The following is a 26,603-nucleotide window of genomic DNA, read 5'->3' on the forward strand; positions in this document are numbered from 1 at the left end:
ATTCAAGCTCTGTGGGTCTGTGGGTCAGCCCCTACCTTTGAAGACTGCCCTTGAACCCTGTGATGGGCATGGATGAAACAACCCCTTACTGTCAGGCACCGAGGCGCCCTTTGCTTTTTCATCAGGTTCGAGAATGAGCAAACACGAGAATCAAGAGCTCCAACGTAAGTTCGAGACGGAGGCCGACTCGCGTGCAGTTGCAGTGGCGATCGAGATTTCTTTTTCCTGGCGGTTATCCGTCGGACTTTCCTTTGTGCCAATGGCGAGCCAAAGTCGGGTAGGACAGGACACGCAGACATGCATCAGCTGAAAGCGCTATCCAACAGTCTGCAGCACAATCAAATAATCGGGCGCTTAGTCCGATGTCTTCCCCTCGTCATCCTGCCTAGCCAGGGCGACTTTTCTCTCTCCTTCCGCCGAAAAGCATCATCAAAACAATCTCTTTGTGCCATCTCCGTCAATCTGTTTCATCTTGTATATTGTTCCATGGCTCAGCAGCCCCCGCTGTAGAGGGGCATTGTATGCACTCAACCCGTTCTCGTGGCCATGTCACATCCGCTCGTAGCAGCAGTATTCGAGCAGCTGGGCCGCCGGGATCTCGAAAACATCCTCCATGAAATCATTGGCGAGCACGCGGCAGGCCTCGCAACGGGCCTCGCTTTGAGTGTCGGCCATCATGGTCAAGCCCCGGATATGGAGTCCTTGACGCAGTCAGTGCTGTGGATGCAGACGCTGTTCAATGTGCAACGGACGTATCTCCAGGGCCTGGCAACTTCGCAGGACTGCCATCCGTACTTTGCGCCGTACCTCATCTCATCAGATATTATTTACTCAACCCTCATGTATCTGACCAAAGTCAAGATGGACCTCTTTCCCTGTTCGAAACCGACGGCTACAGATTCCCTTAGATATCGACAACTCATTGGACAAACTTTTCTCGTGGGCATTCGCTTGCTTGTCCTGCGCGGCGAACCCATGAGCTCCGAGACAAAGTTCAGGCTGGAGCGGGCGATGCGATCAGCATGGGAGCATCCTGATCTTTCTAAATCAGAGAGCTTCCTGATCAACGACCTGCTTCCCAAAGCCATCGCCAATATCGGATCGACCGATTTGTTTCATGCCCAGCAAACTCTACTAAAATCTAGTAAAGCCTATGTCCCGATTTTCTCATCTGGCATTGTACGTTTCTACTGTTTAGGTCGCGACCGCCTAGTAGCATTAACTGATGTTTCCAGTATCCCTTCCCCGGTGCACCAGATACCCTCGTAACGGACCTTTTGACGGCGCTCATGAGAAAACAAGACGATCAGCTCACGTCCTTCTACCTCCTATTTGACCTTTTGTGGGCAGCCGAGTCTGCGCTGATTCACTGCCACATCGACCGCCGTCGGATTTTACAGGAGCAAGGCCACAACAGTGATGATGGAATAAAGGTCGACGAGGCGTTCAATCAGACCCAGGACAACAGAAAAAAGCTAGCGAGGACGATTTTGGCTGCATATGACGACGAGTTTGATACACCCTCGTTGCAAGTACTTGCAACGGTGATACTGAGTGAAAGTGCTGGCGAACAAGCTCCTCTACAAACCAGAAGGATTAGAGACTCATGGGGGAAACTTTCGCCACTGAGGGACTCCACAGACTCGGCCCTAAGCCTGCTAATGAGATGGCTGGTCAACCGCAGAGTACGGCTTTGGGGCTGCAATGGGGAGCTGGAGGGATTTTCTCACGACTATCAGAAACACCTAACCCAATGGCTACATAGTTCGTCTTCTCAAGCCACTAGCCATCCAACGCAAGTGAGAAAGGGAAACAATAGTGCTGTGTATGTTGTCAATTGTCCTGCAGTACATCCGGTTCCGGAGGCGCTCCTAGAGGAGCAGCTGAAGAGCTCCGACAAGAAGGCGTACGAAGTAGGAACACATCCCTCTTCGCGTTAATCAATTATTTTTCAATCGTGTTTTGTGTTGTTACACCTTCGGCTAACTGTGAAAAAGCAATTGCAAGAAAAGTCCCGATTCCTTACCATGAATACCATGTGTCCTCTATGTCCTGGAAACGTCAAGATACAGCATGCTCGAATGATTGAACCACTTGATCAGGTGCCAGACGCCCTACATAATACCGGTTCCGAAAGCAGTGGGCACTATTCACTACCAGATTCGACATCAAGAGACACGACATCCCGTTCAAGCTCAAGGACCAACTCTACAGATCAATTATCACGCGTGGATTCGGTCGACGGTCTGAGAAGTCCGGTATCGCCTATTTCATCTAGCATTTCCTTTTTTAAACTGTCAAGCAAGAGCCATTCACCTACAACGTCAGATATCACGAACCCGTTCATGGCTCGCCCCCGGACGGGTCAGTCACAAGACAAGCAGCTCATCAGGTCGTTATCAAAAGACCTCAAGAGCGTAACTCTTTCCCTGACAGGGACGACTTCTTTGTTCAGGAAGGGCTCCTCGAAGGCACGCAATCTAACTCGACAGCCAAAATTCGGCTTCTCGGCGTCTGGACAGAGCCTTCTGATTTGGGATGTAGGGGGCGGCTCGGTTATGCGTTTTGAGATTAACTCCATGGATGGACGAAAATCTAGAGGCCATCGCTATGATGCACCTGGGGTGCAGCATGCCGCAGCTGGAAGTAAACGGTGTGCTGTCATTTCTTCTGCAGCAGAGGTAGGGTAGATTTCGTTCTTAGACGCGGAGCTTGTATCTTGTTGACAGGTAAATAGCAGTACGAACTTCTAATATTCGGCAACAAAAGCGCCATTCCCGAGGCATACCTTACGGTTGAAACGCTGCAACCATCTTCACCAATCACATGTATGGTGATGTCTCGCGATGACCGATATGTGGCGTTCACTCTGGAAGACGAGGTTCGAGTATTTGAAATCGATACCACTGAAATTCGTCAGGTGCGGTTTGGCGATAAAACAGACTATTACACCATTGAAAATGCTTTAGAAGCGGATGTTAATGACAGCCATGAGACGGTAGCTCAGAATGAAAAGCGCGCAGGAGCAGTTATTGCCAGGAGACTTCAATTCTCTGTCGACGGAAGGCGCTTCATTGTCGCGACGCATCTGGGAAATCAATACGTTAATGTGGACGTGTGGAATTGCAATGAACAGCAATGGAAGCTTGAGCCAGGAGGCTCAAAATCCTTTAAGCTTCCTCCTGTACGTGAAAGGCCCCAGAGTTAAGCCCTGATAACCGCTAACTGCTTCCAGTGGTCGACTGATGATGGCGACATCACCTGTGTTTTCTACGACAGCTTCAACGAAACAGTCGTTCTCACAGCGTTCCTCGAAAGGGCTTATCCAATATCATTTTCCCTCTCTAGTGAGGCATTCACCAACGATTCAGTCAGTCCTAGGATAGTCCACGCAGCCCAATCACCATCAGGCTCACGGTTCGTATTGGCGAATGGAATGAAACAACTGTATCTGTGCGACTCAACCACCAGCGGGTCTCTCATTCCAACGAAAATGAAAAAGGCAATATCCAAGATAAGCCCTTCAGCTTTCCGACCCGGTCAACTGGCATTCTCATTCCCTGGAGAGAACGAAGTGTTTGCTTTCTGGGCGAGAGAAGGCAAGCTGATGCTCCGAACAATCAGCCTGCACGCCAGTGGCGAGACCGTCAGCGACTACGATCTGCGGCCAGAGTTTGACCGGTTGGTGATCGAACGTCCAGTAGTGACTGACATCCACCGGCCGCGTCACCAACCATCATCGCTATCACGGCAGATCGACTCGGAAATAGAAGGGATCCAGACTCAGCCTGTTTCTAGACCCAATCTGCCGGAACTACCGGCCACTTAAAAGCATTACTTGGCGGGGATTGGGGGCTTGCTATCTGTTACCTGTATATAGTTGTTTCAGAAGCAATGCAACATATCCGTAAAATCACCCTGTATCCTGCAACCCTGCACGTGCAGAGCGCATCGAAAAGAGTTTAGCGCCACAGACGGTAAATAGATACTCCGGTAGGTACCAGAATCAGTCTGGCGTTGCGTGATGATCAGACCGACGTCATCCATTCCTGCTTGAAAGCCGCCATTGAACAGGTCCAAAGCTCAATAGAAACAGATCCCAGGAATCTCCACGAGACATGCAGAACCATTATTGCCAGAGGTAAGGATTACTCGAAGGCTCCAACAGGAATTGGCTCGATCCGGTGGCCTGTTAGCATCCTGCATCATTCCCTGCCAAATTTACCAAGGACGGTTGATAGCTATTGAGTCTTAAGGTTGACCTTCTTCTACCTTAATATTCTTTTGTTCTTGGCTAATCTGAGCTTCCCCTATGTGCCTAGATTCTACTTAACTCTGGAAACTCCCCTCTTTGGCGATTGATATCGTGCTGTGTCCCGAGTAAGCGAGCTTCAGCGCGGGAGCCCTGTCTCTTGAATCGACGTCATCAATACCTATATTGCTACCATTGAAAGCCGCACTCCCGGCAAACTCTCTTTAGAAAGCTACCTCGTCAGTCTTGGGAGCAATCTTGCCAACCCCAAGCGCTATCCCATCATGTCGGCAGCCGATTTCGACCAGGCCCGTCGGCCGTCCCTTTCGGAGAACCAGACAATCCAGAATCCAGATGTACCACTGAAGGAACGTTTTTTCCGCTATTTCCAGCGTGAAACTACCGGTATGGTCTAGTTGACCTTTCTTGCTGTATGCTGTCTGTCAGAGCCCAGTCTGACTTCTGTTATACTTTCCTGTAGACTTGCAGGAACAGATGGACAAGCTCTCGGATACGTCTCTGGTTGGAGGGGAGCGATCTGACGCAACAGATCACTGCTTGGCGGGGATCGCACGACTATCCAACGAAGTCAAGGATGCGGCCAGTTATATTCCTACCTATGACCAGCGAATATATGCTGAAGTATGTCTCACGGCCTCATATTTCGGATTAGTATCTGATAATTCCTTAGACTATAAAGTCTCTCCAAGACAAATTGGCAGAAACTCGAGCGACGGTGGAGCCACGCCCGAAGTTCAGTTTCAAGAATAAAAGGGCCGCCGCGGCTCCAGGTCCTATTACTTCGATGCCGGACGCAGCGTCGTTGATGGTCCAGGGCCAGCACGGGGTGCCTGGATTCACATCGCCTGGTGTATCCTCTGTTGGCTCGTCGGCTCCCGGAACCCCGAACTATCCCAACACTCCACTGAATGAACCTGATAAGCAGCTGCACCTATTCAGGCCAGTCGTTCCGACGTCCATTCCAAAAATAACCGTGGGTAGCTCCTCTGAGGGCGTAAAGGAACAACGGAGTACAACCTTTGCAGCAAAATCCGTTTCATCCGTGACCGTGAACAACCACGAAGGAATTCATATCATGCTTCCAGCCTCGGGCTCGACTGCGTCAGTACCGGCATCCATCACCACCATGGAGCGCTGCGTCGTCGACATGACCATTCCTACAGTCAACGGCAAACCGTTTGCGAGTCTGATGGTCAAAAACGTCACAGACAGCCTGCTTCTCTGTGGTGCAATTGACGGACCCGCACATGTCACCGGTGTCCGCAATAGCATTATTGTTGTAAATTGCCGCCAGTTCCGCATGCACGATTGCCACAACGTAGATGTCTATTTGAGCTCATCAAGTAATCCGATCATTGAGGATTGCGTAGACGTCCGGTTTGGCCGCATCCCGCGAGCATATGTAAGTCACACCATCCTGGTGCTCACGTCTGCCTAGAAACAAGGTCATTGACATGATCATTCTACAGCACACCCTTGAGAACGACCGCCTGGACGCTGATGACCGCTGGAATCAAGTTGAGGACTTCAAATGGATCAAGCCAGAGCCAAGCCCTAACTGGAGCTTACTCGGTCAAGAGGCCGGAGTTCCAGAGGAGGTTTGGACTGAGATCGTCCCCGGCGGTCCTGGTTGGTCTTCAGATCAAATTTTGCGTGCGGTCAATATTCTTCAGTCTTAACCGGCCATAATTAGCGTCGGTCATCGACGCACATAATCAATAATCGTTAATCGGGTCAAAGGGAAACACTACGTGGCGGTATACGAGCTACAATTTTATTCTTATGACCTTTGTCTCTAGTGTTCCTGGCTACGAGACCAGACTCGTGAACTAATATTACTTGTGTATTTGCTGGCGTTCTAGGTTGGAAGTGATTTAGGGACTTGAATAACCTGTATTATGCAGTTCGATGTACTCTGTACGAAAGAAACAAATGATGTATACATGAGCAATAGCAGTGGCGGCTCGAAGGTACTCAGCTAAATGCTTGAGGATTGAGCCGGAGTTGCGATACGGGGGCTCAGAATGCCACCCTAAACACCAGAGCCTGGCTGTTGAGGTTGAAGCCAGATTCATCGGCGTAGGGCAAACGGCCAAAATCCATGGCACCTGCAGTTCAGGTCGTTAGTGCATCAAGCACCTAGGAGACCCTGCTGAGGAGATGAGGGGGTTACTCACCATCTTGAGTTATAAAGTCATTGTCACTAAACGTGAAGAGGAAGTACTCCGTCTTTCCATCCTTAACCTTCCCTTCCGGCTCGACAGGAACAAGAACGAGAGACTCCCACTTCTCGTTAAGCAATCCCGAATCCTGCTCGCCGCCATTATGTAAACCGAACTTAGCTAGCTCGGAGTCGACATTGAAGTCCAAGAACGAGCAGTACTCAGCCGGTGTGATATCGCTGTCTAGCTTTCCCTTCGAGCTGGCGATTGAGCCAGTCGTGGAGTCGTAGTCCTCGCCTTTGAGATCGGTCGTTGCGTTTGAGATGGAGAAGACGTCGACTTGGCGGTATACGGAGAGGGTATCGGATGAGCCGCCTCCGAAGCCGTCACGGGAGAGGATTAGGAAGTTGTCTGCGTCTCCTGGGAGGTGGAGGATCTCAGATTGGGATGCAACCTTCTTATCGAGATCTTCGTCCGTGTAGTCCACGTATTTGGGGAGGTTCACGGCGTATTCGTGCTTATATTGAGGTTTGTTAGGGTTAGAAATGTCGTACTGCAGCACGCGGGCTGGTTGGCGGTTTTTCTTCTTTGGACCACCCTCCTGATTGAGAGCGGACTGGATCATGACGGTGAGAGTCTTGCCATCGGGTGAGAGGGTGAGGGCCTCGAAGCCCTGATTGTTGTTGCGGCCTGTCTCCGGGTCTTCGGGGTCGGGTACCTGGTCCGGAGCATAGAGGGGCGCGGAAGCGGCACTGAAGGAGAGTGTGCCATTGCGGCGGGGGAGATAAGCCTCTGGAGGTTGCAGGGCCAGGACCATTTTTCCATCTCTGTTGAAGCGGTAGACGTAAGGTCCGTACTCGTCTGAGATCCAGAAGTAGCCTTCATTATCGACTACTAGGCCCTCGGAGTCGAGCGAGACACGCTTTCCACCGGGTCCCAAGCCACCAAAGCCATCTCCAACGTAGGTTGCTGCAGGCAGAGGTGGAAAGCCACGATATGAGATGTTGCTGGTGAAATCTGGATCGAGACCCGTCAATGGCTTGCCCGTGGGGTCGGTGAAGAGGATGGTGTCGAGGTATTCAAAGGCCAAGTTAGGCTTGGAGGGATTCTGGGCAGAGACGCGAGGCGCAAGTGTGAGGGAGAGCTCGAACTTGTGGATTCGGGGGTTGAAGTTGAGTGTTCCGTTTGTATTCCTGGAGCTTGTTAACGAGTCCATGTAGCCCTGGTCCGAAGTATGCTCACCAGCCACGGTCAGGAAGAAGATAGAAGATGCCCGAGTACGAGGTGCTGTTGTTCTTGCGCCACGAGCCTTTCTCGAGTGCGGCAGAGCTTCCAAGGCCGGCTAAGGTGTCGCCGTACTTGTCTCGAGCGTTGGACTCTATGAATCCGTATCCCTCAAGGCCGGTGTAGGCGTAACTTACGCCCCCGCATGTGGTTGTATTGACAACGGTAGAATTAGGTTGGGCACTGCGTCCTGGAACAGCAATTGTTGAGCTTGCTGCTAGAGGCAGGGCTTTGAGGAGACTGGACCACTTCATGGTCAAGTAGAGCTTGGATGGCAGGAAAGTCGGGGATCAAACGACATGACGACAAGCTTGTGGAAATATAAAAGTAGCTCAACTTTTGCAAGAGCAATGACTAGCCAATGGAATCAGAGCTGGCAGTGATGCCCTAGAAAGCGATCATCGCCCCAGGAGAAATGAGGGCTATGAACGTGGTCGAAGCAATGCCGGTGATTTGCCGAATCGATGGAGTTGTTCCTGCAGCAGATCCAATGATGTCTTGCAGTGGCTGCGCTGCAACCAAAGATGCGGCCATGGAGTTAGTTACCGATATAGCGACTTGGCAGCTGTTTACATTGGCAGATTAGACTCGATTGACTTGATATATGGTGATTATCATGTTGTTTCTTTTCTGCACGTTGAACTATCTTGCATTCTTACTTGTCCGATTTGTCTCCCGCCGATCATGCACAGCCGAGTCAGTAACTTCCAACAACCCCACGCCTACTCCCAGGTCGTCTCCAGCTTAGAGTATTTCTCTTGAGCATGGTATCCTAGATCTTTGTAGATCGCGTGATCACCTGGTTTGCGTTAGCGGGCTCAAAACAAGATCTAATGACGGGTGCAAATAGGGACATGGTCTTACCACCCAAAGACTCAATCCTTTCCTCGTTCTCGTCCTCCATTTTAGTCAGTTCTTCTTCGGGCTGCTCCTCTTCTGGTCGCTTGTCGCCTTCATCTGCCGTTGCAGCTTTCCCAAGATCGCCCACCGCTGAGCCAATCATAAGGAATTGTGCGTTCGGATAGTCCAGTAACTCGGGTTCCGCTGGAATCCAACGAAGATCTCTGAACTTCTCTAGGACACTATGACGTCGTGAAGTCAGCACACACCATGATCGACAAGATAGAAAGAGCAGGCTACTGACCTCTCAGGATATTCAGGCTCTTTCGGGAGACGGGCAGAGGGTGGGCTGGGGAACTTGGGGCTCTTGGACTGCACAAGCCAGCTACCACGTTCGCTGAGCCCGAAATCCTCTTGAATCTCTCCAGCTTTGTCCGGAAGTGTAATATGGTAGACAATATGAGTTGCTCGCTTGGTCGAGGTCATGGCATATACACCCTCCGCATAAGGCTTCGCTTCTGGAACCTCTCGTGTACCACGAGTAGAAGTTTCATAGGTATCGCCAGCAATGAAGCTTTCTTGTAACTCCTTCATAGAAGTGCCAGCTTTCTCGACAAATCCCATTTCCCTGTCTTTTCCTGATCTCGGGTACTTCTTTTTGGGCAACATCATCAATCGGCATTTTGCACCAGTATCCACTGCGCCCTGTTCACGGTCTATAGCCGCCCCCAGTGGTGTAGGACGTAGCACAAAAAAGCTCCGCGCAACATCCTGGACACCATGCGCCTCCTCGACATTATCAACTTGGCCAACTCGACCGCGGTAAAAGAAGTAGATAATGCCTTTTTCGAGGATGTTCGATGGAACGATTTCCTCTCGCTGCTCAGACGTCTTCATTCCAGCCTCTGTCCCATTTGCAGTACCGTCTTGCTTGCTATCGGTACTGTCCGGCTTCTTCTCGTGGTCCTTCTCCTGAGGCTTCTCTTGAGGCTCCTGGGACTTTTCCCTGGGCTTCTCAGGTTCTTGTTCATCGTGTGATGCCTTCTCTGGCTTGGCTTGGGGCTCCCCATCTTTTACTTCAGGGCCATCCTCTAGCTTTTCATCTAACTTGGATGTTTGCTCTAGTCATGATTAGTCTACGTAAGTTGGACTGTCTCTCTCTGCGACTCACCCTGCCCAGACTTTACTTTCTCTGGCGCTTGTTGGGGTTCTTCTTCCTCAATCTTTTCTGGTTTATCTTCGGTATCCTTCTTTTCCCTCTTTGGATCTGGAGCCTTTTCAGTGGAACCTTTTCGCTTTGTGCCAACGGATCCCCTTCTCTTGGTGTCTGGGGTAGCTGCTATGGCTTCTTTTGCCTTTTGCGCAGCATGACGGCTGGAAGTGCGGGTTGCCATGGTCAGAACGTACCAATTGGGTGGATTTTTAGAGGCTTGCCCGATAGTATGGCGTTCAAGCAGTATAATAAGCTGGGAATGAAACTGACGAAGTTCGAGCTCAAAGCCTAGTTGTAAGGTGAGGATTCCATGACGTCATCACCTAGGTTCTACAAACTGTCACGTGAAGTGAAGGTCGTCGAATGGGCGAATGGGCTGGATTCTGCGATTTACCGCGCTGAGTGACATCGTCGATGCTAGAAATGGACAAGGTAGCACGATCCGGGATCAGTCTAGGTCCATGGCGTCTGGGGTAGAAAATCCATTGGTGAGGTTAGTGCCGCTTGTCTCCGTATCCGTCGAGACGGACGTGTAGGATGAGCCACTAAATCCTCGAGGTCTTTGAATGCGAATCTTTTGAGCAGGAATAAGTGGCCTGTCCTTGGGCCGTTCATCTCTTTTCCGCGGCCTTTTGGGGCTTAAATTAGGACTTGCATATTGCGCATCTGACACGGAAACCGATTCCCCTGGCTGGGCAGAATTGGGGAGAATTGTGATGGCAGATTTTCTCTTCCGGCCTCTTTTCGAAGCGATTGACCCCGGACTACTATTATCGGAGTCGCAGTACAAGTCTTCCATCGAGGAAACCAGCTCTTCCCAGTATCTGCGTTGTATGTGCTGCAGATGGCTTGACAGCTCGGGTTCGGATGCAGATTCCTCTAGTGGCTCCTCAATGTCATATGGTTTCACTGCTTCATTCCCAAAACTGGCTTCTTGTATATTAGGAGGCAAGTCCTCGATGTCATATATTTCCGGTCCATAAACAGCAGGTGTTTCTCCATTTGGCTGGTCGTGTTCGGCTTGAGAAGCGGGTGTCGAGCTGTCTTCACCCGGCTTCAAGCAAGGCTGGAACAAATCCGGGGCCTGTCCGTGCTCTTCCATATTATCGAGGCCTCCAGTACGCGGAATGCGGTAAATCGAGCGGTTCAGTCGCGGATGCGGTGATAAGAGGAGGGTTGAGCTTCAAACAGGCGTCAGGCATCAGGAATATCGCGTAGTAGACACTCCACAGGAATGGAGTATACATTCGGCTTATTATTAAGACATTCAAACATCATCCAGTCTCTTCTCAAGGGCAAACGGAAACTAGGAGCAGTTCTCGACCAACAATACGGGCGATGCAGCTCCTCACCGCCCTGGGCACGATTGGCCGACGCTACTCGCTTATTCAATAAGTCCACGTTACCGCCATCCAAGGTGTCCTGTCCAGACGCCAGACTGTCAATAGAGACCCTTACAAGCTACGTCTCCTTGTTCTTCTGCTCAATTGCCCTGTTGTGCAGTGGATGAGGTAGTCGCCTCTGTGATACCCCCATCTTCAGTGCGCGGAGCTTACCTCTGCTTCTATATGGTGCGGCTCCGGCCAACCCTCCTTCAATATGCAATCCTCCCCAAACATGCTCACCAAGGTATGATTGTCTCCCCTCGTCCTCTCTGTTCGTCAGCACGGAGATCTAACATTGATTCGTGAGATAGTTTGAGTCGAAATCCTCCCGCGCAAAGGGAATTGCCTTCCACCCCAAACGGTCAGTCGGATCGCCTACCCCCTACTTGTCGCACCCGGCGGGCTAACTCCGATACAGACCATGGATTCTTGTGTCTTTACATTCATCAACCATTCAGCTATGGGATTATCGTATGGGAACACTCATTGATCGATTCGAAGAGCACGATGGTCCTGTTCGGGGCATCGACTTCCATCCGACGCAACCCCTCTTCGTCTCCGGAGGTGACGACTACAAGATCAAAGTCTGGAACTACCAGACTCGGAGATGTCTTTTCACATTGAACGGTCATTTGGACTATGTGCGAACAGTGTTCTTCCACCCCGAACTGCCATGGATCCTGTCCGCGTCGGACGACCAAACGATCAGGATTTGGAACTGGCAGAACAGATCGTTGGGTATGCCGAGCTATAGCCACCTGTCATGACTATTACTGAGCTTTGATACTTAGTCTGTACTATGACCGGTCACAACCACTACGTGATGTGTGCGCAATTCCACCCGACCGAAGACCTCATCGCCTCCGCTTCGCTAGATCAGTCTGTCCGTATCTGGGATATCTCCGGACTGCGGAAGAAACACTCGGCGCCGACCACCATGTCATTCGAAGATCAGATGACCCGGGCCAACAACGCGCAAGCAGACATGTTCGGAAACACTGACGCGGTCGTGAAGTTTGTGTTGGAGGGTCATGACCGAGGCGTGAACTGGGTTGCCTTCCACCCGTCCCTTCCCCTGATTGTGTCGGCGGGAGATGACCGCCTCATCAAGCTTTGGAGAATGAGCGGTATGTTATAATGATATTCAATGGTATTATGAGTTGGCGCTAACTTGACTTAAGATACGAAAGCATGGGAAGTCGACACCTGCCGAGGCCACTTCCAGAACGCATCCGCATGTCTTTTCCACCCTCACCAAGACCTTATCCTCTCCGTAGGTGAGGACAAGACAATCCGCGCTTGGGACCTCAACAAGAGAACATCCGTCCAGTCCTTCAAGCGGGATGTGGATCGATTTTGGGTCATTGCTGCCCATCCGGAAATCAACCTATTCGCCGCCGGTCACGACACCGGAGTTATGGTCTTCAAGCTGGAGAGGGAGCGGCCCGCATCCGCCGTATACCAGAATCAACTGTTCTATATCACCAAAGAGAAACATGTTAAGTCATTTGACTTTGCGAAGAACGTCGAGTCTCCGTCTATGCTGTCACTGCGCAAACTGGGATCCGCCTGGGTACCTCCCCGCACTCTTTCGTACAACCCCGCCGAGCGTGCCGTGCTCGTAACCTCTCCCGCGGATGGAGGTGTTTACGAACTGATCAACCTTCCCCGAGATGCCACTGGCGCAATTGAACCCACAGACGTCAAGCGTGGCCAGGCTTCCTCGGCTGTCTTTGTCGCGCGCAACAGATTTGCTGTCTTCAGCCAGGCCAACCAGCAGGTGGATATCAAAGATTTGAGCAACTCAACAACAAAGTCCATCAAGCCTCCGGCTGGAACGACCGACATCTACTTCGGTGGTACTGGCAGCCTTCTATTCATCACACCCACCTCCGTCGTTCTATTCGATATTCAGCAGAAGAAGCAATTGGCAGAGTTGGCTGTTAGCGGTGTTAAGTACGTTGTGTGGTCTAATGATGGACTCTATGCGGCCCTGCTCAGCAAGCACAACGTCACCATTGTCACAAAGACATTGGAGCAAGTGAGCAGCTTACACGAGACTATCCGTATCAAGAGCGCGGCTTGGGATGACGCTGGCGTCCTTCTTTACTCTACCTTGAACCACGTGAAATACTCCCTGTTGAATGGGTAAGTCTTACCCATTATACCTGCGACCATACAGCTTGAACTAACTCCCTTATAGTGATAGTGGAATCATTCGGACTCTGGACCAAACGGTCTATCTGGTCAAGGTAAAAGGCCGAAGCGTCTACTGCCTGGATCGTGCCGCCAAACCCAGGACCCTGGAAATTGATCCCACCGAGTACCGCTTCAAGCTCGCACTTGTCAAGAGGAACTACGATGAGATGCTGCAGATCATCAAAACATCTAGCTTGGTCGGCCAAAGTATTATCTCTTACTTGCAAAAGAAGGGCTACCCAGAGATTGCGCTCCAGTTTGTCCAGGACCCTCAGACCCGCTTCGAGCTTGCCTTGGAGTGCGGCAACCTCGACGTTGCCATTGAGATGGCTAGAGAACTAGACCGCCCCAACCTGTGGACCCGACTTGGTACTGAGGCTTTGGCTCACGGAAACCATCAGATCGTCGAGATGGCTTACCAGAAGCAACGCAACTTCGATAAGCTGTCATTCCTGTACCTGTCTACAGGCGATCAAGAAAAGCTTTCAAGGATGGCGAAGATTGCGGAACACCGCGGGGACTTTACCTCCCGCTTCCAGAATGCTATCTACCGAGGCGATGTTGAGGATAGGATTCAGATGTTCAAGGAGGTGGATCTCTGTAAGTTGAAACTCTATCTTGTCTATGGCTACATCTTTTAACCGAACCTAGATCCTCTTGCATACCTCACTGCCAAGGCCCACGGCCTGACTGAGGAGGCGGAGTCCATCCTTGAAGCGGTCGGGTTAACCGAAGACCAGATATCCCTCCCCACAGTTGAAACCCCCCCTCGAGTACCCCAACCTATTGTACCTACCTACAAGGCAAGCTGGCCAGTTAAGGCTGCTGCACACTCTTCGTTTGAGAAAGCCTTGATGGGTGAAGTTGGTGCTGGCGATGAAGAAGCTGCCGAGCTCGGCTTTGAGCCTGAAGAAGAGGAGGGTGCTGTTACTGCGGGTGAGGATCTAGAAGATGACGATGAAGATGCTGCGGGTTGGGATATGGGCGATGAGATCAACGTTGAAGAAGATGTCGACTTTGTCAACGTTGACAGCGCAGAAGCCGGCGCTGGTAGCACCGAGGCCGACCTCTGGGCCCGCAACTCTCCTCTGGCGGCGGATCATGTTGCTGCTGGCTCGTTCGACACCGCAATGCAACTGCTCAACCGTCAAGTCGGGGCTGTTCATTTTGCTCCTCTTAAGCCTAGGTTCCTTGAAATTCTCAAGGCATCCAAGACCTACCTCTCCGCAACTCCTGGCCTCCCCCCTCTTGTCAACTATGTTCGACGAACCGTTGACGAGACGGATAGCCGTAAAGTGCTGCCGGCTATTCCCAAGGATCTCGAAACTATTGCTAGCGTCGACTTGCAAGAAGGCTATGCAGCGATGAGGGCTAACAAGCTGGAAGACGGCGTTCAGATTTTCAAGAGTATCTTGCACTCGGTTCTTGTAAATGTTGCTTCGTCCGAGGCGGAAGTTGAGCAAGCGAAGAAGATTATCGCGACTGCTCGAGAGTATATTTTGGCCATGAGTATCGAGCTGGAACGCCGCGCCATCTCGACAGATACACCCGAAGGTCTCAAGCGCAGTCTCGAGCTTTCTGCCTACTTCACCATCCCTAAGCTGGAAGTTGCTCACAGGCAACTGGCCCTTATGGCAGCTATGAAGCTTGCGTTCTCTAACAAGAACTACTCCTCCGCCCTCAGCTTCGCTAACCGCATATTAGCCAACGGTAGTTCCGCCAAACTCTTGGATCAGGTTAGTATTATTCCTTAACAGCTTTGACAAACACGCGCTAACTCTGTCCACAGGCCAAGAAGGTCAAGGCTCAATGCGAGCGTAACCCTCAGGATAGCATCGAGATTGAATTCGACCAATTTGCGGAGTTCGACATTTGTGCGGCTTCCCACACGCCCATCTACAGCGGGTCTCCCAGTGTTCCAGATCCGTTTACCGGTGCCAAGTACCACGAACAATATAAGGGTACCGTCGACCGGATATCTGAAGTGACTGAGATCGGTGCGCCGGCCAGTGGACTGCGATTGTTTGTCCCTAGCCAACTCTAATTCCCTGACGACGTGTGATGGGTTATGTTTAAAGATAGAAAAGTGGACTCCTATCTTCTTATGGACTAACTCACGGTCCCGAGGTCCTGTTACATAGCTATATGGATCTTTTGCCTGTCTTCAATCATTTTTGAGCGATGTTAGTATAATATTCTTTCCCTGTGAATGCAATGGATGTTGAAACGTGATTTGCGACATCTCTAGTCTATTGATTATGGTACATTTCTCATAAAAATACATATATACTGGAGCAGAGAGGCCGTCCATTGTCCGTAGAGGTTATCTGCCATTGAGCAGATCAATCACACCTTCCATCCTTCCACCCATCCTTCCACCTCTGCTCCCAAAGCCTACAATCAAACTCTTTCTTGCCCAGCTTCCGATTCACCTCATTATGCGCCTCGCACATCCAATTGCCAAAGTCCTTGCGCCCGCCAAGTCGCGGCTGGTTCTTCCCACTCGGCTCCGCCATCCAGTTGCGGAAATCGTCCGCACATACCCAGCATGGATATAGTTTTGAGAGTAGCGTAAGGAACGACCGCATTTCCGCCTGTTCGCTTGTTGACGCCTTCTCGGGGTATGTTGCTGTCATGCTGTGCAGGAGGGTCCAGGTTGAGCGCCCGAGGGCCTCAACGTCCGGAGGACATTCAGGCTTCGTGATCACGCTGCCGGTGCTTTGGGATGGTGTTTCTTGGGGTTGCGTTGCGGGTGTGGTGGATGCGGCGGCGGCGCTTGAGGCTTTGGTTTGTTTTGTCAGGTTGCGCCATGCGGCGGCGGAAGTGCAGAGGCGGCATCTAAATATATGGAGATCATGTTAGCCACTGTCCTTTTCCATCTTTGTTCGTATTGCGTTGCGCTGCCACACGAAAGAGAATCGCATGGCTCGGGGAAGACGTACGGTTTCCCATCCTTGTCTAGGACGTATGGTTTCCCCTGCTCGTCGCGTTGTACCGCTGCCGCCTTCGAGTTCTCATCCTTGGCTTCAGAGGATGACGATGAGCGTGCCGGGGCTTGTGCTGAGGTATGGGGGAAGAGTGTCGTAGGATTAGATCGCCATTGGGGTTGCGATTGCGGCTCGTCTGCCATGGTCTCTGCTGGCCGAAGGTGTGAATGTGTGATAGGGGAGTTTCGGACTATTCACGAGTTGTGCAGAGTGTATGTCTATTAAGTCACAGTCGTATTCTCTATAGCTAGTTTCCAGGCCCACCACGTCTGTAATTGTTGGGATTTATATGAGCCCGCAGAGGGATTCGGGGACATTATTCAGTGGCTTTGTCAGCGGCGGGCGGATGCCGACTGGAACCGATCCGCGTCTGGACTCTGGACGGAGATGCATTGCGGAGTATTATTGCTGGAGACATTATTGACAGAATGGTCGGCGGAGAAGGTTGCAGTATCAGAGTTAACTAAAGCTTTCACAGCCGATACTCTTGACCCTCTTGCCTTGATACTGATCAAGCTTCCCATCGGCTTGGCCTGCAGCAGCTCCGCCCGTACTCCGTTCAAGCTCCTGTCGCGTCCGGCACGCGTTCTCGAAGCTCCGCGCAGATCGGTTTACCGATCTTTGGAAGCAACACCGACCTTACGACAAAAAAAGTCTATCGACGAAAAGTATATAAACAACATGGCTCCGCGATATGCCGTTGCCGATTCAGACTCCGAGTCTGAGCACGACCTGTCGGACGTATCCCCGAAACCCTCCGATAAGGAACTAGAGCAAGCTCTGCGCGAAACGGTCGCGGCAATATTCAAGACAGGGAAGACAGAGGAATTGACGGTCAAGAGAGTCCGGTTGGCGGCCGAGAAGGGACTGCAACTGGATGAGGGTTTCTTCAAATCCAATGGCGACTGGAAAACAAAAAGTGATCGTATCATCAAGGATGAAGTGGTAGGCATCGCAAAGATCAGTTGGGCGGGTTATGACTAATGTTCACCCCGTTAATAGGAAGTACAAGATGCAGCACAGAATTCAGAGGTCGGCGAAGAAAAAGACGAGAGTGCAGACACCCCATCCTCGAAAGCGACCAAGCGAGCCAAACCAAAAGCTTCTTCAGTATCGCGCAAACGTCGCAAGGCGAGTACAGAGAGCGATGCGAATAGCGTTGTCCACTATGAGGACACGGAGGACGTAACCAAAGCCAAAACAGCAGAGAGCCTCCAGCCTGGCTTGTCCGAGGAGAAGGTCGTGGACGACTCTGATGGAAGCAAAGAAGTTACCAAATCACCTGAGCAGAAGGCAGAAGCGGGTGGCGATTCAGAGAGTGAAATGTCAGTTGTTCTGGACGAAGAACCTCAGCCGAAACGTCAGCGACAGAAGAAGAGCACCGGATCGGCTTCTGCAAAGGGAAAAAAGAAGACGCCTGCTAAAGCAAAGGATGCAGACTCGGACCCCAACCAGGCGGCAATAAAGCGGTTGCAAGGATGGCTGATCAAGTGCGGTATCCGCAAAATGTGGGCACGAGAGCTGGCTCCTTACGATACACCCAGGGCAAAGATCAAGCACCTCAAGGACATGCTGAAAGACGTGGGGATGGAAGGGCGGTACTCAGTGGAGAAGGCCAGACAGATCAAGGAGGAACGTGAACTGCGTGAGGACATTGAAATGGTACAAGAAGGAGCAAAGCGTTGGGGCAAAGACACTGCAGAAGACGGCAGTGATAGCGGTCCTCGTCGCCGTTTGAATCGAGGTCGAAAGGCCCTTGCCTTCCTCGAAAGCGAGGGAGAAGGAACGGACTGATTCTGTGAAATTTCAGCTGTCGGAATGTTTTCTGAGTAAGTATTATATAATGCCCGTAATGTTGAGGAACTATCAAGTCCATTTAGAAGGACCCATGTCTAGTGTTCGTTGCATCATTTCCCCAGCTTTGAACCGCTCATACGCTGGGCTGCTAGACTGAACACAGCGACAGATGATATGAACAGCACGAGATTGTAGAACTGTGGCGATATCAGCTAGGATTGCTCGTGCTTCGCGACATAGGTGAGCGCACTGCGTTCCGAGAATATTCATTCTCCTCCGCTTCGGATCTGGCTTCGACGAATAAGCGCCGTAGGTTGGGGAGGTTTGCCTATGAAGTATTAACAGCAATTCTTCGTTTTCAATTAATGAACCATTATTCGGGAATTGGTCAACTCACCATGCTAATAATTGTGGGCAGAGAAAGGGAAGGAGATGGAGGTGAGGAAGCGCGACTCCAGAGTGGTTGAGATCAGCCGCTTTGTGGACAACCAACTCTTTTCGGTCCAGACCGACCTCATCTCCCCAGCTCCATCTGCCGACTCTCCTTCTCCTTCTTTTCTGCCTCTTCCCTCTTCTAGACCCTGTATTGGGGCAATAATGATTCAGTAATTACCTACGCGCCTTGACTTCTCAGTTCCGTTCCCTCGCAGCTTGCTCCAGGCGGTCCACATATTCCTGAAGCGAACGTCCGTCCCCGTGGCCCAACTCCCCCGCAGTGGTTAACAAGACCACGACTTTACTTCCTCCCATTTCCAGACATTGATTCTGCGGAGGCGCGACTTTGTCGTCGCTGAAGCTCGCTCTCAGCTATCATGGCGATGAACAGGATTCGCGGCGCCTTTGCGGTGCCTAGAAAAGGAGAGACGTTTGAGTTGCGAGCCGGTCTGGTGTATGGGTTTCCGTTCTACATTCCAGTAGTGATGTCCATGCTAAATAGAATGACAGCTCACAGTACGCCTATGAGAGGTATGTCGCGCAGTTGTTCGAATTATGCGGAGTTCCTTCCGGCGTCCGAAACAGTGTCTGATTGCCATTGCAGAAAGGAGGCGATCCAGAAGACCATCATGGCCATGACCCTCGGAAAGGATGTATCCGCTCTCTTCCCTGACGTCCTCAAAAACATTGCGACCTCCGACTTGGAACAGAAGAAGCTGGTATATCTTTATCTCATGTGAGAAATAGACACCGCTCCTCCGCACGACTGCCCACTAATGCCGGACTACGTGAGCTAGGAACTACGCCAAATCCCATCCTGACCTTTGTATTCTCGCCGTGAATACCTTTGTGCAAGACTCCGAAGACCCGAACCCTCTCATCAGGGCACTCGCAATCCGGACAATGGGCTGCATCCGAGTGGATAAGATGATCGATTACATGGAAGAACCACTCCGAAAAACGCTGCGGGACGAGTCACCATATGTACGAAAGACTGCTGCTATTTGCGTTGCCAAATTATTTGACTTAGGGCCAGCTATGTGCTTGGAGAATGGGTTCCTTGAAATGCTTCAAGAGATGATTGGTGATCCGAACCCGATGGTGGTGGCCAACTCTGTAACGGCTCTTTCTGAGATTCATCATGCTGCGCCAGAAACTCAGGCGCTTCAAGTGACTCCGAATACACTCAGGAAGCTTCTAATGGCGTTGAACGAGTGCACGGAGTGGGGTCGCGTCACAATCCTCACGACACTGTCAGAATATAGAACAAGCGCGGTGAACGAAGCAGAGCAAATCTGCGAGCGAGTTGCGCCTCAGTTCCAACACGCAAACCCCAGTGTGGTACTGGCAGCTGTCAAAACCGTCTTCCTTCACATGAAGTTAGTCAATGCGGAGCTTTCTAAGACATACCTCAAGAAGATGGCTCCTCCGCTAGGTATCTTGAATATTTCCTAGTGTGTATGCAAAGCTGCTAACCAATGTTTCCAGTGACCTTGGTATCATCTGCTCCAGAAGTACAATATGTCGCACTACGGAACATCGATCTCCTGTTGCAGAAGCAGCCCGATATCCTCAACAAAGAGCTCCGCGTTTTTTTCTGCAAGTACAACGACCCTCCTTATGTCAAGTTCCAGAAACTTGAAATTATGGTGCGGATAGCCAACGACCGGAACTTCGACCAGCTACTAGCGGAGCTGAAGGAGTACGCCCTGGAGGTGGACATGGATTTCGTACGCCGTGCGGTTAAGGCTATTGGCCAGGTCGCCATCAAAATTGAAAGCGCCTGTGAGAAGTGTGTTAACACTTTGCTCGATTTGATCAATACCAAGGTCAACTACGTGGTGCAGGAAGCTATTGTGGTGATCAAGGATATTTTCCGCAAATATCCCGGCTACGAAGGCATCATTCCCACACTCTGCAAGTGTATCGATGAGTTAGATGAGCCAAATGCCCGGGCTGCTCTCATTTGGATTGTTGGAGAGTATGCCGAAAAGATCAGCAACGCTGGCGATATCTTAGCTGGATTCGTCGAGGGATTTAACGAGGAATTCTCACAGGTTTGCTTAGCCGCACCATTTGGGCCGATAGCCAGGCTAACTTTCGATTGCAGACTCAATTGCAGATCCTGACGGCTGTTGTAAAGCTGTTCCTGAAGCGCCCTGACAAGGCTCAAGGCCTGGTGCAGAAGGTCCTTCAGGCAGCAACAGCTGAGAACGACAATCCCGATGTCCGTGACCGAGCCTATGTTTACTGGCGATTGCTGTCAAATACCAGTGATCCCGATGCTGCCAGGAACATTGTGCTCTCCAAGAAGCCTCCCATTGTCACCACTATTCATTCCTTACCCCCTGCTCTTCTTGAACAGCTTCTGACGGAGCTATCCACATTGGCTTCCGTCTATCATATGCCTCCAGAGCAGTTTGTTGGCCAAGGCCGTTTTGGTGCTGATGCCGTCCAGAAAGCAGCCATCGAGTAAGTCTACGCAATCATATCATTGACGATTCCGAAACTAAACCACCTATCTAGGGAGCAACTTCAGAACGCGCGCGAAAACCCATTGGCTGCTGCCGCCGCCGCCGCCGCCGCTGTTGATGGCACGTCGGCACCCCAGCAGCAGAACAACGTGGAGAATCTCCTGGATATCGACTTCGATGGCACTGCACCCGCATCAGCTCACAAGGAACCAGGTGGCGGTGTGTCCGGCCTGGAGGGTCTGGCTGGTACTCCCGTCCGTGTTGATTCTCCCGCCGGCGGTGCACCTTCAGGAAACAATAACCTGGACGACCTTCTTGGTGTTTTTGGGGACAGTGCCCCGCCAACTACTAGTGCAGCTGCACCTCCCAGCGGTGGTGCCGGGGCTGACCTTCTCAATGGCTTTTCTGGTCTGGATCTCACTGGCGGCATGTCTTCGCCGCCACCTGCCTCGGGCTCGAGTCAGCCGAAGAAGACTAACGAGGATATCATGTCATTGTTCTAAACCGACGAAAATTGAGCGTTCTTGTTTTGTGGGAATGAAAGCTCTATACTAGCTGAACCGCGTCAGCAAGCCAGGCAATGAGCATAGTATTCGACTTAGCCGGGATACTTCCTCCTAATTTCCACCACTCGATTGTACCATACATCGGTGGCGCTATGATATCTTCATGTATCTTTCTTGTATATTGCCATCCCTTTCAGCATGACTTCTTCCTATGGTGTCTGGAGCCGCCACGGAAAATAGACCTGTCACTCAAGAATATATTGCTTACACAACCGTCCAGAACACGGCCTTAGTCTCGGAAACATCTGCTCCAACTGTAAATTTGTATCCACATTTATTGCCCTAGATAAACTCTGATCAGTAACCCCCGCTCAAGATATCTCCAACCATCATTAATAATCCGGCATCGCCTTCTTTCTGTTTCCAAGGAGGATCTCCCAATCCGATAATTGTGGGACCGAAACAGACCCGACGGCAATGCAATGCCGAGTTGATAAGCCTGCCCTGACCCTGATCCAGTTAAATAGAGTTCCTGAACCCCGGTTTCTTTGTTGCCCCCTCACTTTACATTCAATTCGACCGCCAGTATCTCAACACCCCTATACCCTAACTATCAATTACCATGGCACAGCAGGACTACAAGTTTGAAGGATGGATGGGTCTGGACAAGAACTCGGCCGACGGTAACATGGTCTGGCAGGAATTTGAGCCCAAGCCTTGGGAAGAGACCGATGTTGACATCAAGATCACGCACTGTGGTATCTGCGGTTCTGACTTGCACACTCTCCGAAGTGGTTGGGTGAGTTGAGTCCATTTCTCAGAACCGAGTTCTTGTCAAGGGCGAGAAAGGAAGATATCCAAGAACCCCTTACTAACTCGTTTCCAGAGACCTGCTCTTTACCCTTGCTGTGTAGGCCACGAGATTGTTGGCACCGCTGTCCGTGTCGGTACCAAGGCTGTTGGGGGCATCAAGGTTGGAGACCGAGTCGGAGTCGGTGCGCAGAGTGACTCCTGTGTGGGCCGCTTCGGCGACTGCCCTGAGTGCGCGATGGGCTGGGAGAACTACTGCTCTCACAAGTTTGTGTCAACTTACAACAGCGTCCATTTCAATGGCGGTAAATCCTACGGTGGATACGGGTTGTATAACCGTTGTCCTTCCCACTTTGTGGTCAAGATCCCCGATGCTGTTCCCTCCGCTGAGGCTGCGCCGATGCTTTGCGGCGGTGTCACGCTCTATGCCCCGTTGAAGCATAACAACTGCGGGCCTGGAAAGCGCGTCGGCATTATTGGTGTTGGAGGTCTTGGACACTTTGGTGTGCTCTTTGCCAAGGCGCTGGGTGCTGATAAGGTTGTTGCTATCTCGCGAAAGAAGGGAAAGAGTGAGGATGCGCTGAAGATGGGCGCTGATCTATATATCGCGACTGATGATGAGCCGGACTGGGCTACCAAGTACGCTCGCTCTTTGGATTTGATTGTCTGCACCGTCTCCTCGACTAAGGTATGTTCTCTGTTTCCCATCTCGTTGGTTCCAAGGTGCTTAGTTGACACTCAAAAGATGCCTATGACCGAGTATGTGGGCCTGCTTGCCACGAACGGCAGCTTTGTGCAGGTTGGTCTGCCTGAGGATGGAACGCTCAACGCACCAGTCGCGAACCTGAAGCGTCGCCTCAAGATGGAAAGCTCTCTTGTTGGAAGCCCGAACGAGATTAGAGAGATGTTCGCCCTGGTTGCGGAGAAGGGAGTGAAGCCATGGATTGAAGAAGTCCCGATGAAGGATGCCAACAAGGCCATTGTCGATATGCACGAAGGCAAAGCTCGATACCGTTACGTCTTGGTTAATGAAGAGCACTAAAGAAAAGAGTGACGATTGGTTTATGAGTGATGAGATATAGAAAAGAATATATAGACTAGAAATGAACGAATGATGAGAAGTATAAAGGGCACCGTAAATGCATGAGCGGAGTCATGGGCCAACTCCGGCCAATCGCTGGCGCACGTGACTCGTATCGCCGCTGTCGGAAGCGCTAGTCCCAAAATAGAGACACCCCGCGGCCATTCTTTTTGGATAGAGGCGAAGGCTTGACTCACTGATCGATTCAAGTGCCTTTGTCCTTACTCTGACTTGGTTCTGAGATTATAGCGAAGGTGCTGTTTGTACTCGAGCAATTGCCTTTCCCCCGCTCTCTCAATTGACCATGTCTCACACACTTTCCCAAAAGTACCTTAGCACGCGGGGTGGTTCCCACGGGGTAAGTTATGGCTGACTCTTTCGCAAAGTAAAGTATAGTCTGGCTAACTTCTCCTTGCGCTATACAGTTCGGTTTCGAGGAAGCTGTTCTCAAGGGTCTGGCCTCAGATGGCGGTCTCTTCATCCCCGAGGAGATCCCTTCTCTCCCCGCTGGTTGGGAAACGGAGTGGCGCGATCTGAGCTTCGAGGAGCTCGCCTTCAACATTATGTCTCTATACATCTCGCCGTCCGAAATCCCGTCCGAAGACCTCAAGGATATCATCAACCGCTCCTACTCGACCTTCCGCCACCCCGAGCGTACGCCCATCGTCGAGCTGGACTCGAAGCAGAACCTCTACCTTCTGGAGCTCTTCCACGGCCCTACATTCGCTTTCAAGGACGTTGCGCTTCAGTTCCTTGGGAACCTGTTTGAGTACTTCCTTGTGCGCAAGAATAAGGGAAAGGAGGGCAAGGACAGGCACCATCTTACTGTATGCATACTTGGTCCCGTCGCATTCTTGTAGGTGTCTCACAAGCTGACTATATGCTAGATCGTCGGAGCCACATCAGGAGATACCGGAAGTGCCGCTATCTATGGAGTCCGTGGAAAGAAAGATGTCTCGATTTTCATGATGTTCCCTACCGGAAAGGTTTCGCCCATCCAGCAGGCCCAGATGACGACCGTCCTTGACGCCAATGTACACAACCTCACCGTCGAGGGTTCCTTCGATGACTGCCAGGATATTGTCAAGGCCCTTTTCGCCGACCCCGATATCAACTCCACTCACAACCTTGCCGCGTATGTACTTGTTCTTACGGATTCCTTTGGCCTACTAACAGTCTTTACAGCGTTAACAGTATCAACTGGTCGCGCGTCATGGCGCAAGTGACCTACTTCTTCTACTCTTACTTCTCCCTCATCAAGAAGTCTGGCGCCGACTCCAAGGTTCGCTTTGTTGTGCCTTCCGGCAACTTCGGTGACATCCTGGCCGGTTGGTTCGCCAAGCAGATGGGTCTCCCTGCGGAGAAACTCATCATCGCCACGAACGAGAACGACATTCTCGACCGCTTCTTCCGCTCCAACGGACAGTACACTAAGAGCTCTGCTTCCGGCAGCGGTGTCAAGGAAACACACAGCCCCGCCATGGACATTTTAGTCAGCAGCAATTTCGAGCGTCTCCTTTGGTTCCTCGCCCTTCGCACAAACACTTCCTCCGGTTCCATCGAGGAGCGTCGCAAGCAGGCCTCCGAGAATGTCAGCCAATGGCTCAACCAACTCAAGACCGAAGGGGGTTTTACCGTCCCTCCGGCCGTCATCGAGGCTGCCAAGTCCGAATTTGAGAGCGAGCGCGTCAGTAACGACGAGACCATCGCCCAGATCCGCTCCACCTACAACTCCTCCTTCCCATCTAACCTCACCGCCGGCAGTGCTACCTCCTCCAAGACTGGCGGTTACATCCTCGACCCTCACTCTGCCGTCGGCATTGCGGCGTCTCTTCGCTCCATCCAGCGCAACCCCGGTACTAAGCACATCTCTCTCTCAACCGCTCACCCCGCCAAGTTCGCTAGCGCTGTTGACCTTGCTCTTCGCGCTGCGGGCGGCTATGACTTCACTGAGGTCCTGCCTCAGGAATTCATTGGCCTTGAGCAGCGCGAGAGCAGGGTTACGCCTGTCCGCGCTGGTGCTGGGTGGGAAGGTGTCCGTGAGATTGTGAAGGCTGAGGTTGACCAGGAGCTTGAGGGTAAGCGTTAGAGTGCATAGTACATACATTTCATCCAAGATTAGACAGATATACCTTTTTGTTGTTTCGGCAAGCAAAAGTTACGTTGATATAATTTTTTCTCTCCTTGTCGATCCGTTAGCTAGATCATGGATAGGGGATAGTTCGTGAACAAAAGCGGATGAATAGAGTTAGCATTCTCTTAGACCTGTATAATACATTCTCTAAGGACATATTTCTCTAGAAAGCGAGGTGCATATTGATTTTGTCGGGTCTTGCGTGCAAGTGACAACTAAAGTGAGTAGATCGAGCGCGCGGCCACTCACCTGCAGCTGCCAGAGCTAACCCTAAGTCGCGAAGTCGAGACTGGGTTCTTCAACAGAACAATCTAACTCAAACAGAAAACTCGATAAGTTGAGTAATACATGTGCAAGCATTTTTTATTAGACATTGAATTACTATTACTTACTACTTCTAGAGAAGTTTTATAACATAAGCCTCTCTCTACTCTCATCCCGAACTGAGACGTCCACAACCTGAATCCCATCAGACACTGGTATGAACAAACAGGTATCTCGCGAAGGAACGAACCAGCACAGAGAAGAGCAAAGAGAGACATAACAAGACACAAAATTCGAAACTCCAGATTACCTCATTTTAAAGCAGACAAGGGACAAGCAAATCAAGACCATTTCATTGCTCTTGGCCACAGCGTCGAAAAGACAGCTCCGATTATGTTGTCTAGAGGAAAGCCATGAGAGCCATGAGAGCAGTGAGCAGACCAGCAGCGGGACGGGCGACGTCGGCAGCACCGGTGTAGTCGGGCCTTGTGGGGGAGACGCCGGTGGGAGGAGCCTCGGGAGAGACGGGAGAAACACCGCTGGGAGCACCGGGCTGGCCGGGGGTCGTGGGCTGACCAGGCTGGCCAGGGCGACCGGGTTGGGCGGGAGTCTCGGGAACACCGGAAGTACAAGGGGCACCGGGCTCAGTACCAGGCTGGCCGGAGGTAACGGGAACACCGGAAGTACCAGGGGCACCGGGCTGAGTACCAGGCTGGCCGGGGGTAACGGGAACACCGGAAGTACCAGGGGCACCGGGCT

The 26,603-nt window shown here is 51.4% G+C and overlaps 11 protein-coding genes across 11 annotated transcripts; 7 read left to right on the forward strand and 4 right to left on the reverse strand.

The window, feature by feature from the left end:
• Window positions 1-693: 693 nt before the first annotated feature.
• BDW74DRAFT_187782 (uncharacterized protein) lies at window positions 694-3,870 on the forward strand (the record flags this gene model as incomplete). Its single annotated transcript, XM_073731568.1, has 5 exons — window positions 694-1,179; window positions 1,236-1,913; window positions 2,013-2,653; window positions 2,770-3,184; window positions 3,236-3,870. 5 exons carry the CDS (start codon window positions 694-696, stop codon window positions 3,827-3,829), a joined length of 2,814 nt encoding a protein of 937 aa, XP_073580123.1. The 3' UTR covers window positions 3,830-3,870.
• Window positions 3,871-4,118: 248 nt separating this feature from the next.
• On the forward strand, window positions 4,119-6,470 carry BDW74DRAFT_160395 (putative tubulin-specific chaperone c). Its single transcript, XM_073725616.1, has 4 exons — window positions 4,119-4,657; window positions 4,734-4,894; window positions 4,944-5,675; window positions 5,743-6,470. The coding sequence occupies exons 1-4, from the start codon at window positions 4,537-4,539 to the stop codon at window positions 5,950-5,952; spliced, it is 1,224 nt and encodes a 407-aa protein (XP_073580124.1). The 5' UTR covers window positions 4,119-4,536; the 3' UTR covers window positions 5,953-6,470.
• BDW74DRAFT_170297 (uncharacterized protein) lies at window positions 6,293-9,953 on the reverse strand (the record flags this gene model as incomplete). Its single annotated transcript, XM_073727144.1, has 6 exons — window positions 6,293-6,381; window positions 6,451-7,628; window positions 7,678-7,909; window positions 8,584-8,801; window positions 8,864-9,662; window positions 9,731-9,953. The coding sequence occupies 6 exons, from the start codon at window positions 9,951-9,953 to the stop codon at window positions 6,293-6,295; spliced, it is 2,739 nt and encodes a 912-aa protein (XP_073580125.1).
• Window positions 9,954-10,086: 133 nt separating this feature from the next.
• Window positions 10,087-11,022, reverse strand: BDW74DRAFT_86232 (uncharacterized protein). Its single transcript, XM_073733918.1, has one exon. The coding sequence runs from the start codon at window positions 10,872-10,874 to the stop codon at window positions 10,221-10,223; it is 654 nt and encodes a 217-aa protein (XP_073580126.1). The 5' UTR covers window positions 10,875-11,022; the 3' UTR covers window positions 10,087-10,220.
• A 189-nt stretch (window positions 11,023-11,211) lies between these two features.
• On the forward strand, window positions 11,212-15,609 carry BDW74DRAFT_86252 (coatomer subunit alpha). The gene is made up of 8 exons (XM_073733919.1): window positions 11,212-11,401; window positions 11,469-11,518; window positions 11,576-11,895; window positions 11,949-12,284; window positions 12,339-13,305; window positions 13,361-13,956; window positions 14,008-15,092; window positions 15,146-15,609. Exons 1-8 carry the CDS (start codon window positions 11,372-11,374, stop codon window positions 15,398-15,400), a joined length of 3,639 nt encoding a protein of 1,212 aa, XP_073580127.1. The 5' UTR covers window positions 11,212-11,371; the 3' UTR covers window positions 15,401-15,609.
• A 1-nt stretch (window position 15,610) lies between these two features.
• BDW74DRAFT_86258 (flavin-linked sulfhydryl oxidase) lies at window positions 15,611-16,647 on the reverse strand. Its single transcript, XM_073733920.1, has 2 exons — window positions 16,299-16,647; window positions 15,611-16,194 (listed from the first exon to the last, which is right to left on the reverse strand). The coding sequence occupies exons 1-2, from the start codon at window positions 16,484-16,486 to the stop codon at window positions 15,699-15,701; spliced, it is 684 nt and encodes a 227-aa protein (XP_073580128.1). The 5' UTR covers window positions 16,487-16,647; the 3' UTR covers window positions 15,611-15,698.
• A 377-nt stretch (window positions 16,648-17,024) lies between these two features.
• Window positions 17,025-18,137, forward strand: BDW74DRAFT_181969 (putative transcriptional regulator; the record flags this gene model as incomplete). The annotated part of the gene is made up of 2 exons (XM_073730141.1): window positions 17,025-17,288; window positions 17,346-18,137. The coding sequence occupies 2 exons, from the start codon at window positions 17,025-17,027 to the stop codon at window positions 18,135-18,137; spliced, it is 1,056 nt and encodes a 351-aa protein (XP_073580129.1).
• A 473-nt stretch (window positions 18,138-18,610) lies between these two features.
• On the forward strand, window positions 18,611-21,887 carry BDW74DRAFT_160401 (putative AP-1 adaptor complex subunit beta). The gene is made up of 7 exons (XM_073725617.1): window positions 18,611-19,029; window positions 19,086-19,106; window positions 19,180-19,311; window positions 19,373-20,010; window positions 20,064-20,632; window positions 20,686-21,047; window positions 21,102-21,887. The coding sequence occupies exons 1-7, from the start codon at window positions 18,953-18,955 to the stop codon at window positions 21,550-21,552; spliced, it is 2,250 nt and encodes a 749-aa protein (XP_073580130.1). The 5' UTR covers window positions 18,611-18,952; the 3' UTR covers window positions 21,553-21,887.
• A 26-nt stretch (window positions 21,888-21,913) lies between these two features.
• BDW74DRAFT_160407 (NAD(P)-dependent alcohol dehydrogenase) lies at window positions 21,914-23,474 on the forward strand. The gene is made up of 3 exons (XM_073725618.1): window positions 21,914-22,354; window positions 22,442-23,053; window positions 23,111-23,474. Exons 1-3 carry the CDS (start codon window positions 22,178-22,180, stop codon window positions 23,405-23,407), a joined length of 1,086 nt encoding a protein of 361 aa, XP_073580131.1. The 5' UTR covers window positions 21,914-22,177; the 3' UTR covers window positions 23,408-23,474.
• Window positions 23,475-23,750: 276 nt separating this feature from the next.
• On the forward strand, window positions 23,751-25,535 carry BDW74DRAFT_170301 (threonine synthase THR4; the record flags this gene model as incomplete). Its single annotated transcript, XM_073727145.1, has 4 exons — window positions 23,751-23,804; window positions 23,872-24,273; window positions 24,334-24,581; window positions 24,641-25,535. The coding sequence occupies 4 exons, from the start codon at window positions 23,751-23,753 to the stop codon at window positions 25,533-25,535; spliced, it is 1,599 nt and encodes a 532-aa protein (XP_073580132.1).
• Window positions 25,536-26,244: 709 nt separating this feature from the next.
• BDW74DRAFT_181973 (uncharacterized protein) lies at window positions 26,245-26,556 on the reverse strand (the record flags this gene model as incomplete). The annotated part of the gene is made up of 1 exon (XM_073730142.1): window positions 26,245-26,556. A coding segment is annotated over one exon (312 nt), but the record flags the coding sequence as incomplete, so codon positions are not given.
• Between the last annotated feature and the right edge of the window lie 47 nt (window positions 26,557-26,603).

This window comes from Aspergillus multicolor, assembly GCF_047715735.1.
Source record: "Aspergillus multicolor strain CBS 133.54 unplaced genomic scaffold BDW74scaffold_31, whole genome shotgun sequence".
Classification (NCBI taxonomy): domain Eukaryota; kingdom Fungi; phylum Ascomycota; class Eurotiomycetes; order Eurotiales; family Aspergillaceae; genus Aspergillus; species Aspergillus multicolor.

Bases quoted from the DNA above. Each gene is read 5' to 3' on its own strand.
- BDW74DRAFT_86252 (XM_073733919.1), top strand. From the start codon at position 11,372: ATGCAATCCTCCCCAAACATGCTCACCAAG. The intron at 11,402-11,468 runs GTATGATTGTCT...TTCGTGAGATAG, and splicing joins CCCCAAACATGCTCACCAAG to TTTGAGTCGAAATCCTCCCG. The intron at 12,285-12,338 runs GTATGTTATAAT...ACTTGACTTAAG, and splicing joins CAAGCTTTGGAGAATGAGCG to ATACGAAAGCATGGGAAGTC.
- BDW74DRAFT_86258 (XM_073733920.1), bottom strand. From the start codon at position 16,486: ATGGCAGACGAGCCGCAATCGCAACCCCAATGGCGATCTAATCCTACG. The intron at 16,195-16,298 runs GTACGTCTTCCC...CCATATATTTAG, and splicing joins CTAGACAAGGATGGGAAACC to ATGCCGCCTCTGCACTTCCG.
- BDW74DRAFT_160407 (XM_073725618.1), top strand. From the start codon at position 22,178: ATGGCACAGCAGGACTACAAGTTTGAAGGATGGATGGGTCTGGACAAG. The intron at 22,355-22,441 runs GTGAGTTGAGTC...ACTCGTTTCCAG, and splicing joins ACACTCTCCGAAGTGGTTGG to AGACCTGCTCTTTACCCTTG. The intron at 23,054-23,110 runs GTATGTTCTCTG...GACACTCAAAAG, and splicing joins GCACCGTCTCCTCGACTAAG to ATGCCTATGACCGAGTATGT.
- BDW74DRAFT_160395 (XM_073725616.1), top strand. From the start codon at position 4,537: ATGTCGGCAGCCGATTTCGACCAGGCCCGTCGGCCGTCCCTTTCGGAG. The intron at 4,658-4,733 runs GTATGGTCTAGT...ACTTTCCTGTAG, and splicing joins TTTCCAGCGTGAAACTACCG to ACTTGCAGGAACAGATGGAC. The intron at 4,895-4,943 runs GTATGTCTCACG...ATAATTCCTTAG, and splicing joins ACCAGCGAATATATGCTGAA to ACTATAAAGTCTCTCCAAGA.
- BDW74DRAFT_86232 (XM_073733918.1), bottom strand. From the start codon at position 10,874: ATGGAAGAGCACGGACAGGCCCCGGATTTGTTCCAGCCTTGCTTGAAG.
- BDW74DRAFT_160401 (XM_073725617.1), top strand. From the start codon at position 18,953: ATGGCGATGAACAGGATTCGCGGCGCCTTTGCGGTGCCTAGAAAAGGA. The intron at 19,030-19,085 runs GTATGGGTTTCC...ATAGAATGACAG, and splicing joins GAGTTGCGAGCCGGTCTGGT to CTCACAGTACGCCTATGAGA. The intron at 20,633-20,685 runs GTTTGCTTAGCC...TTTCGATTGCAG, and splicing joins TTAACGAGGAATTCTCACAG to ACTCAATTGCAGATCCTGAC.